The sequence below is a fragment of the Notolepis coatsorum genome (assembly GCF_963971535.1).
Source record: "Notolepis coatsorum genome assembly, contig: SCAFFOLD_549, whole genome shotgun sequence".
Taxonomy (NCBI): domain Eukaryota; kingdom Metazoa; phylum Chordata; class Actinopteri; order Aulopiformes; family Paralepididae; genus Notolepis; species Notolepis coatsorum.
The window spans coordinates 15,001-26,436 of NW_028171845.1; the positions used below are offsets into that span (position 1 = coordinate 15,001).

Sequence of the window (11,436 nt, forward strand, 5' to 3'; positions counted from 1 at the left end):
GTCCATTTATGCCTTGCACTATATAGTATTGTATATTAGTACACTGCACAGTATTGTATATTGTATGGTAACTACGTCTACGAACATTGTACATATGTCTAAACTGAACACTGTGACCTCTTTTTTTACTTCTAATTTTTACTATGTTTTTATTTCATACTTATCTTGTCATGCACAGTCTCTGGAGCGCAACAGTAAGAAGCATTTTGTACAAAAGTATTCTGTACTTCTGTATGACAACTATTAAAGAAACTTGAAACTTGTAGCAGTACACACAGAACGAGAGAGAGAGGAGGAGGGGGGGCAGAAGAATTAGGAGAATGAGAGAAAGAAGGAGGAAGAGGAGAAGAAAAGAAAGGAGAAGAGGGTGATGGAAAAGGAGAGAGAGGAAAGGGGCTAGAGAGCGGAAGGAAGGAAGGAGGGAGGGAGGATGGAGGGGGGCAACAGAGTGGGAAAGAATGGGAGATGTAGGGGTAGTAGTGAATGAGAGAGAGGTAGAGAGAGGTAGAGAGAGAAAGAGAGGTAGAGAGAGAGGTAGAGCGAGAAATAGAGAGAAAGAGAGTTAGAGAGAGAGAAAGAGAGGTAGAGAGAGAGAGGTAGAGCGAGAAAAAGAGAGAGAGAAAGAGAGTTTGAGAGAGGGTAGAGAGAGAGGGATAGAGAGGTCAAGAGAGAGAGAGAGGGGGGGGTAGATAGAGAAAGAGAGAGAGAGAAAGAGAGGTAGAGAGAGAGAGGTACAGAGATAGAGAGTTCAAGTTCCTTTTATTGCCACACGGCCAGGCCGGTGGTCGAATTCAAGCACGGTGCAGGTGGTAGCTGCGACAATACCCACAGAAAACATAAAGGACACATACAGAGTACAGTACAGAAAACACCACCTAGAACATATACATGACGGAACAGTACAGTACGAAAAATATAGACATCAGGTTTAATGTAACAGAACTAGAGAAACATAACAGCAGGGGGTAAATTTAGGAGGAGTTGGAGTTGAGCAGTTGTATGGCCTTGGGGAAGAAACTATTATTAAACCTCACAGTACGACTACCCAGTGACCTAAACCTCCTACCAGAGGGGAGGTGTTGGAAGAGGTGATGAGCTGGGTGCAGGGGGTCACTGATGATTTTGTTTGTGCGTGTGGTGGTGTGATGTTTGTGTATGGAGTCCAGGGTGGGGAGTTTGCTGTTGATGATTTTGGATGCCCTTTTTATTATCCTATCCAGTCTGTGTAGTGTGTGTTTGGGTGTGTTGCCGTACCATACAGTAATGGATAATGATATAATGTTTTGTATTATGGCTATGTAGAATTGGACCATTAGATTCTTCCTGACCTTGTATTTCCTGAGTTGTCTGAGATGAAATAGTCTTTGATTGGCTGTTTTGAGTAGATGAGTGGTGTGATGGTCCCAGTTTAGTTTATTGTTGATGTATGTTCCTAGGACTTTGAATGTGTCTGTGGCTGAAATGGGTTGATTGTTGATGAGCATGGGTGTTTTAGTGGGTGTGGTTTTCCTAAAGTCAATGATAAGTTCAACAGTCTTGCTTTCATTTAGTATGAGGTTGTGTTCTCTGCACCACGTTAGTATCCGCTCCACCTCCAACCGGTAGTCATCCTCCTTGTTGTTGGAGATCAGCCCTAAGATGGTAGTGTCGTCCGCGTATTTCAGCGTCTTGACTGATAGGGGGATGCTGATCGGAGGTTGTTGGTATAGAGCAGTAGTCACCAACCTTTTTAAGCCCAAGATCACTTTTTTTTTTTTTTTTGTGAAAGCAAGATCTACCTATTGAAGCGTTGAGAGAAAAAGACAGCCAAGATTGTACTTTAAACTAAATTACTTTTATTTGCCTGTATTCTAATTACATGCAATGCTTTGGTCCAACATTAAAACGTCAAAGTAGAACTGTAATATGTACTTTCTCAGTCAGTGCTAAGTGCAGTCATCTTATGCAGCATCACTTTTCACATCAAAACAAAAGTAGAACTGTAATGTGGACTTTCTCATATTATTAACATTGACAAACATATTTACAATTAGCATTTTATAAAGTAGAACTGTAATGTGTACTTTCTCAATCAGTGCTAAGTGCAGTCAGTGCTAAGTGCAGCATCACTTTTCACATCAAAACAAAAGTAGAACTGTAATGTGGACTCTCAGGGAAAGATCTAAAAAAATATATATATATATATAATAATCTTTTTAAAAAGAAATTCAGGGAAAGATCTACAGGGAAAGTCTCAAAGATCGACCAGTCGATCGCAATCGATGGGTTGGTGACCACTGGTATAGAGGGGAAAAAGCCATGGGGATAGAACACACCCCTGTGGTACCCCGATGTTGGTGGTCAGAGGGGGAGAGGTGTGGTTGTTGTAGCGGACTGCTTGTTTGCAGCCCTTCAGTGTGTCCAGCAGCCAGAAACAGCGGGAGGGGACAATGTTCATGTTGGCCAGGGTTTGGAACAGTGTGAGGGGGTTGATGGTGTTGAAGGCGCTGCTAAAGTCAATGAAAAGTATCCGTGCGTAGCTGTTTTTGGTCTCCAGATGCTGGAGGGTGTAGTGCAGTGCCAGGTTGACTGCATCGTCAGTAGACCGGTTTGAGCGATAGGCGAATTGTAGGGGGAGAGGTAGAGAGAGAGGGTAGAGAGGTCAAGGTAGAGAGAGAGAGAGGGGTAGAGAGAGGGGTAGAGAGGTCAAGGTAGAGAGAGAGAGAGGGGTAGAGAGAGAGAGAGGGGTAGAGAGAGAGGGGTAGAGAGGTCAAGGTAGAGAGAGAGAGAGGGGTAGAGAGAGCGCGTAGACCGTAGATAGAGAGAAGTAGAGAGAGAGAGAGGGGTAGAGAGAGCGCATAGATAGAGAGAAGTAGAGAGAGAGAGATAGATAGAGCGAAAGCGGTAGAGAGAGAGAAAGAGAGAGAGAGAGGGGTAGAGAGAAGTAGAAGCAGAGTGACGTGGTGCAGGGGGTCAAAATTACTCTGTTCTGACTGGCTAGTCTGTGACACAGAGGCGACAAGTCCCAATTAAACTACGGGCGCAGAGCGTTCCTCCTCATGTACAAACGTGGGTCAGGCACACCAGCCCGAAAGAGGGGAGACGGGAGAGAGAGAGAGAGAGAGAGAGAGAGAGAGAGAGAGAGAGAGAGAGAGAGAAAGAGCGAAATAATTCTTGTGGTCATCAAAGTCCTTCCCACAGTTCCATAGATGAGAGGAAGGGGAGATGAGGGAGAGAGAGAGAGAGAGAGAGAGAGAGAGAGAGAGAGAGAGAGAGAGAGAGAGAGAGAGAGAGAGAGAGAGAGAGAGAGAAGAGAGAGAGGGGGGCTCAAGGGAGTTTGGGTTGGATTTTTAATGGAAGTCTATTCAAGATTGATGAATGGGACTCCTCTTCTACTCCCCCCCCCCCCCTTTTTTTCTCCAGCTATAGATTTAATTAAACGGGCCCCCTGCTGAGACCAAAGACTCTTTTCTCCAATTGCACGGACGCTATAAGGGAAGGGATACACACACACACACACACACGCATAACAAGGCCTGCGATATAATTAAATTTCTAAATGAAAACGTTAACTCTGCAAGACAGACCCAGGTACAACACACACACACACACACACACACACACACACACACACACACACACAATAAAGAGGAAAGATGTGTGTGTGTGGGGGGGGGGGGGGTGAGAGATACGCTCTAGTTAATGAGAACAACGAGGCTTTGGCCATGCAGATAGACGTCTCTCTTTATATCACTGATCATAGACACAGCACGGCAAAGACACGCGTGTGTGTGCATATGTGTGCGTGTGTGTGTGTAGTTATGTCGCAGACGGGAAGTAATGTCAGTTTTCCCCCATTGTCTCAGCGAGGGTCCACCACCCATCATCCCAGGGATAGACTGTAGAGCTTACATGGAAATACATGCTATCTGAAGTGATGATGCGTGTGTGTGTGTGTGTGTGTGTGTGTGTGTGTGTGTGTGTGTGTGTGTGTGTGTGTGTGTGTGTGTGTGTGTGTGTGTGTGTGTGTGTGTGTGTGTGTGTGCGTGTGTGTGCGTGCGCGTTCGTGTGTTTGTGTGTGCATCTTTTGTCCATGTCCATTTTAACCATAATATGCCTATGTGTGTGTTTGCGTATGTGTGTAGGCACAGGTTGCATCTACTGTATGTGTGCACGTTCATCACAGATGCGTTCATTTCTCCTGTTTGTTGGTTTAACTTGTGTCCAGGTGAGTGAATGAATGAATGACAACTTTATTTAACAGATTGCAGAATGGGTACAATACAGTACGGCTCAATACACACAATTGTTAAGGGGATGCAGACCAGAGAAAGACTTTTGTCTTGTTTACATCAGGGTCCCCCAGGTGTGTGTGTGTGTGTGTGTGTGTCTGTTTCTGTGTGTCCATGATCATCCACCGTGATATCAATCTTTTTTAGGGGTTAGTGACGCACCGCTACGGGCATTGGATATCGGTCCGATACCAGGCTAAAAAGTAGGGCATCGGTGTCTGAGTTACCCTAATACTACAGTCAGACACCGAGAAATACTGTATGTGTAACGTATGTTTGTATCAAAGCAAACAGACTTGGTAGAAGCACGGTAGATCTCTGTAATCCTCATACTCATGTTGTCCTGTGACTCCAAACGGATGGTTTACGTCTGTAGACCACCGCAACACCTCCGGTACTTTGAGCTCATGGGAGAGAGCGGGGGGAGGGAGGGAAGGGGGGGAAGGGAAGGGGATACAATTAATTAAATTGATTAGAGCCTAGACGTAAGTGGTCGTAGCTACGGCTATGGGGGTGCGGGAGACATGATCCAATAGACTGTTTTATATGCCCGAGTCTCCTGAACACGGAGAGACCAACCCCAAGTCGGTCGGCACTTTCTCGGCCGACCTATAGTCACTTTTCCGCACCGACTCCCCAACCGGCGCATGCTCAGATTGTCCAGAGAGACTGCCTACAATGACTTACGTCAGTGCTTCTCAAACTTTTTCTGTCAGGCCCCCCTTTGGCGGACCAAAATATGTTGCCCCCCCCCCCCCCCCCCTCGCCCCAACAAAATAGTGATGAAATGGGCCATGTTTAAATTGATTGAAATTTATATCGTGACCTTTCAAATTGGCCCTATATTTTGTTTTCAGAGCTGTCATGGATGAAAAGCCAGCTTCACACAGATACTGTATGTGGTGCTGAATGGTATCAACACCTTAACTGCTGCATCATGAGATACTTGGTACTCAGCACCACACTCTGAAACTAGCTGTCTAGGTGGTATCATAAGATTTCAAAGAGTTCTTCCAAGAGTTTGGATGGAGATGTGTCAGGAAGCTTTGTCTCAATGTTGTCTGTAAAGTTTTTTTTTATCCAGAGTAACTTGGTGATCCTTTTCTGTGTTTTATTAAATAATGATTTTCAGATTTTGAGAAATGGTATTTTCATGGAGAACTGTGCAGCTGCAACAGATAGCACTTTAGTGATCATTTTCTGTAAAAAAAAACGAAAAAAAAAAAAAGTTTTTTTTATTTTAATTTTTTTAATAAATCTCAAGGCCCCCCCTGTCATGCCTCTGTGCCCCCCCTGGGGGGCGCGCCCCCCACTTTGAGAAACACTGACTTACGTCAAGGCTCTAATCGACATTCATTCATTGTATCCTCCGGCGCTCCCTATCCCCCCCTTCCCCCCTCCCCCTAACGAGATGTAATGCGGAAATGCAGTCTATACTGTTGTTCAGTAAACACTATGGATGGGGACCGGTACTCTTTACCGGCCGATACTGAACGTTAGAACTCAGGATCAGTATCGACAGTGAAAAGGTGTTTCACTAACAATGAGCTGAACTCATTGAGACATTGATACATTGATCTCTCCCTCACCTCTCCTCTCCTCCTCAGACTAGCCCAGCTGAACTCTCCTCTCCTCCTCAGACTAGCCCAGCTGAACTCTCCTCTCCTCCTCAGACTAGCCCAGCTGAACTCTCCTCTCCTCTCCTCCTCAGACTAGCCCAGCTGAACTCTCCTCTCCTCCTCAGACTAGCCCAGCTGAACTCTCCTCTCCTCTCCTCCTCAGACTAGCCCAGCTGAACTCTCCTCTCCTCCTCAGACTAGCCCAGCTGAACTCTCCTCTCCTCCTCAGACTAGCCCAGCTGAACTCTCCTCTCCTCCTCAGACTAGCCCAGCTGAACTCTCCTCTCCTCCTCAGACTAGCCCAGCTGAACTCTCCTCTCCTCCTCAGACTAGCCCAGCTGAACTCTCCTCTCCTCTCCTCTCCTCCTCAGACTAGCCCAGCTGAACTCTCCTCTCCTCCTCAGACTAGCCCAGCTGAACTCTCCTCTCCTCTCCTCTCCTCCTCAGACTAGCCCAGCTGAACTCTCCTCTCCTCTCCTCCTCAGACTAGCCCAGCTGAACTCTCCTCTCCTCCTCAGACTAGCCCAGCTGAACTCTCCTCTCCTCTCCTCCTCAGACTAGCCCAGCTGAACTCTCCTCTCCTCCTCAGACTAGCCCAGCTGAACTCTCCTCTCCTCTCCTCCTCAGACTAGCCCAGCTGAACTCTCCTCTCCTCTCCTCCTCAGACTAGCCCAGCTGAACTCTCCTCTCCTCTCCTCCTCAGACTAGCCCAGCTGAACTCTCCTCTCCTCCTCAGACTAGCCCAGCTGAACTCTCCTCTCCTCTCCTCCTCAGACTAGCCCAGCTGAACTCTCCTCTCCTCCTCAGACTAGCCCAGCTGAACTCTCCTCTCCTCCTCAGACTAGCCCAGCTGAACTCTCATCTCCTCTCCTCCTCAGACTAGCCCAGCTGAACTCTCCTCTCCTCCTCAGACTAGCCCAGCTGAACTCTTCTCTCCTCTCCTCCTCAGACTAGCCCAGCTGAACTCTCCTCTCCTCCTCAGACTAGCCCAGCTGAACTCTCCTCTCCTCTCCTCCTCAGACTAGCCCAGCTGAACTCTCCTCTCCTCTCCTCCTCAGACTAGCCCAGCTGAACTCTCCTCTCCTCCTCAGACTAGCCCAGCTGAACTCTCCTCTCCTCTCCTCCTCAGACTAGCCCAGCTGAACTCTCCTCTCCTCCTCAGACTAGCCCAGCTGAACTCTCCTCTCCTCCTCAGACTAGCCCAGCTGAACTCTCCTCTCCTCCTCAGACTAGCCCAGCTGAACTCTCTTCTCCTCCTCAGACTAGCCCAGCTGAACTCTCCTCTCCTCCTCAGACTAGCCCAGCTGAACTCTCCTCTCCTCTCCTCTCCTCCTCAGACTAGCCCAGCTGAACTCTCCTCTCCTCCTCAGACTAGCCCAGCTGAACTCTCCTCTCCTCTCCTCTCCTCCTCAGACTAGCCCAGCTGAACTCTCCTCTCCTCCTCAGACTAGCCCAGCTGAACTCTCCTCTCCTCCTCAGACTAGCCCAGCTGAACTCTCCTCTCCTCTCCTCCTCAGACTAGCCCAGCTGAACTCTCCTCTCCTCCTCAGACTAGCCCAGCTGAACTCTCCTCTCCTCTCCTCCTCAGACTAGCCCAGCTGAACTCTCCTCTCATCTCCTCCTCAGACTAGCCCAGCTGAACTCTCCTCTCCTCCTCAGACTAGCCCAGCTGAACTCTCCTCTCCTCTCCTCCTCAGACTAGCCCAGCTGAACTCTCCTCTCCTCTCCTCCTCAGACTAGCCCAGCTGAACTCTCCTCTCCTCCTCAGACTAGCCCAGCTGAACTCTCCTCTCCTCCTCAGACTAGCCCAGCTGAACTCTCATCTCCTCTCCTCCTCAGACTAGCCCAGCTGAACTCTCCTCTCCTCCTCAGACTAGCCCAGCTGAACTCTTCTCTCCTCTCCTCCTCAGACTAGCCCAGCTGAACTCTCCTCTCCTCTCCTCCTCAGACTAGCCCAGCTGAACTCTCCTCTCCTCTCCTCCTCAGACTAGCCCAGCTGAACTCTCCTCTCCTCTCCTCCTCTCCAGACTATCCCAGCTGCCTTACAAGACGGAAGACATGGCTCAGAGGCTGCTGCAGGTCGTGCCGCGGGACCGCATCTCGGCGCAGGACGCCCTCCAGCACCCCTACTTCAGCACCCTGCCCGCCCCCATCATGCAGCTCAGAGACAGTAGGTGTCGACCGATTGGTCAGTAGTAGGTAGATGTGTCACGTGCAGCACTTGCCCCAACTCTGGCAAACCTATACCTTGAAATATGGTTTTCGTTTTCTCATGACCTGTCTTGCATATGTATTTGTGTATATTTACATAATGGTTTGTGCATGCATTGTTCTGTCTGTCTGTCTCCATAAACTGCCCCCCACACACACACACATACACACATGCCTCATCTCATTATACCATCCAAATTATCCCATCGGTATTCATGCCCCCCTCCTCCCCCCCCCTCCCCACCCCCACTGATGGAGACAGATACTTCATTGCGTTCAACTACAAGGTGGCACATGCTTTGTCAATTCACGGCGCGACAGCTTGATTACAGACACGGACCCCCTGCCGCGTCCACAGACGGCCCTTTGAACACGTCCCTCCGTCTCCCCCGCCGCGCCTAACAATACACCACACGTTCAGAAAGAGGAACTGTACCATCACGCTGCCTGTCTCCACTAGCTACCACTATACACCTGTCTCTACTAGCTACCACTATACACCTGTCTCTGCTAGCTACCACTATACACCTGTCTCTGCTAGCTACCACTATACACCTGTCTCTGCTAGCTACCACTATACACCTGTATCTACTAGCTACCACTATACACCAGTCTCTGCTAGCTACCACTATACACCTGTCTCTGCTAGCTACCACTATACACCAGTCTCTGCTAGCTACCACTATACACCAGTCTCTGCTAGCTACCACTATACACCAGTCTCTGCTAGCTACCACTATACACCAGTCTCTGCTAGCTACCACTATACACCTGTCTCTGCTAGCTACCACTATACACCTGTCTCTACTAGCTACCACTATACACCAGTCTCTGCTAGCTACCACTATACACCAGTCTCTGCTAGCTACCACTATACACCTGTCTCTGCTAGCTACCACTATAAACCTGTCTCTGCTAGCTACCACTATAAACCTGTCTCCACTAGCTACCACTATACACCTGTCTCAGCTAGCTACCACTATACACCTGTCTGCTAGCTACCACTACACACCTGTCTCCGCTAGCTACCACTATACACCTGTCTCCGCTAGCTACCACTACACACCTGTCTCCGCTAGCTACCACTACACACCTGTCTCCGCTAGCTACCACTATACACCTGTCTCTGCTAGCTACCACTATACACCTGTCTCCGCTAGCTACCACTACACACCTGTCTCCGCTAGCTACCACTACACACCTGTCTCCGCTAGCTACCACTATACACCTGTCTCTGCTAGCTACCACTATACACCTGTCTCTGCTAGCTACCACTATACACCAGTCTCTGCTAGCTACCACTATACACCTGTCTCTGCTAGCTACCACTATACACCAGTCTCTGCTAGCTACCACTATACACCTGTATCTACTAGCTACCACTATACACCAGTCTCTGCTAGCTACCACTATACACCTGTCTCTGCTAGCTACCACTATACACCTGTCTCTGCTAGCTACCACTATACACCAGTCTCTGCTAGCTACCACTATACACCAGTCTCTGCTAGCTACCACTATACACCTGTCTCTGCTAGCTACCACTATACACCAGTCTCTGCTAGCTACCACTATACACCAGTCTCTGCTAGCTACCACTATACACCAGTCTCTGCTAGCTACCACTATACACCAGTCTCTGCTAGCTACCACTATACACCTGTCTCTGCTAGCTACCACTATACACCTGTCTCTACTAGCTACCACTATACACCAGTCTCTGCTAGCTACCACTATACACCAGTCCAATGTAAACCTGTCTCCACTAGCTACCACTATACACCTGTCTCAGCTAGCTACCACTATACACCTGTCTGCTAGCTACCACTACACACCTGTCTCCGCTAGCTACCACTATACACCTGTCTCCGCTAGCTACCACTACACACCTGTCTCCGCTAGCTACCACTACACACCTGTCTCCGCTAGCTACCACTATACACCTGTCTCTGCTAGCTACCACTATACACCTGTCTCTGCTAGCTACCACTATACACCAGTCTCTGCTAGCTACCACTATACACCTGTCTCTGCTAGCTACCACTATACACCTGTCTCTGCTAGCTACCACTATACACCAGTCTCTGCTAGCTACCACTATACACCTGTCTCCACTAGCTACCACTACACACCTGTCTCCGCTAGCTACCACTATACACCAGTCTCTGCTAGCTACCACTATACACCTGTCTCCGCTAGCTACCACTATGCACCTGTCTCCGCTAGCTGCCACTATACACCTGTCTCAGCTAGCTACCACTATACACCTGTCTCCGCTAGCTACCACTATGCACCTGCCTCTGCTAGCTACCACTATACACCTGTCTCCGCTAGCTACCACTACACACCTGTCTCCGCTAGCTACCACTATACACCTGTCTCCACTAGCTACCACTACACACCTGTCTCCGCTAGCTACCACTATACACCAGTCTCTGCTAGCTACCACTATACGCCTGTCTCCGCTAGCTACCACTACACACCTGTCTCCGCTAGCTACCACTACACACCTGTCTCCGCTAGCTAACACTATACACCTGTCTCTGCTAGCTACCACTACACACCTGTCTCCGCTAGCTACCACTACACACCTGTCTCCGCTAGCTACCACTATACACCTGTCTCTGCTAGCTACCACTACACACCTGTCTCCGCTAGCTACCACTATACACCTGTCTCTGCTAGCTACCACTACACACCTGTCTCCGCTAGCTATTGTTACACACCTGTCTCCGCTAGCTACCGCTTCACACCTGTCTCCGCTAGCTACCACTACATACATGTCTCTGCTAGCTTAACTTATAGTTTAATAAATTACTTTAGCCATAGTCTTATAATCTTGTACTAACGTCAAGAGTACTAACAAATATGAAGGTATACCGTCATGGATCCATGCAAAGGTATGGATTTTTACAATACCATCGCCCACGATATATTGCATATTGTTAAAAAGATACGCTCTCCTCCGATGACGTCTGATCCGGCGTCTGCCTTTCTCTCTCTGCAGCAGTGTCCGTCTTCAAGGTGCCAGGGGTGCGTCTGGAGACAGAGGTGAGGGACATCTTCAGCCCCAGCCGCAGGTCCAAGTCCCCCATGATGCCCCTGGCCAAATGCTGGTGATCCCCCCCCCCCACCCCCTCTCTCTCTCTCTCTCTCTCTCTCTCTCTCTCTCTCTCTCTCTCTCTCTCTCTCTCTCTCTCTCTCTCTCTCTCTCTCTCTCTCTCTCTCTCTCTCTCTCCTGGGAACTCCCATCTACTATCAGCCCACAGAGAGAACCATCTATATTTGGACACAAAAGAAAGGACATCCTCATCACCACCAACAACAACAACAAC

General features: G+C 48.9%; 1 protein-coding gene across 1 annotated transcript in view; it reads left to right on the forward strand.

Annotated features, from left to right (window-relative positions):
• LOC311248169 (cyclin-dependent kinase 15-like) overlaps positions 1-11,221 on the forward strand; it is a gene marked incomplete at its 3' end in the record, with an annotated part of 15,269 nt that extends 4,048 nt beyond the window's left edge. Inside the window, exons 2-4 of the mRNA XM_084339105.1 lie at positions 3,403-3,570; positions 7,918-8,060; positions 11,109-11,221. Of these exons, the coding sequence (XP_084195231.1) occupies positions 3,539-3,570; positions 7,918-8,060; positions 11,109-11,221 (288 nt within the window). The 5' untranslated portion in view covers positions 3,403-3,538. The remainder of the gene's footprint in view (positions 1-3,402; positions 3,571-7,917; positions 8,061-11,108) is intronic.
• Between the last annotated feature and the right edge of the window lie 215 nt (positions 11,222-11,436).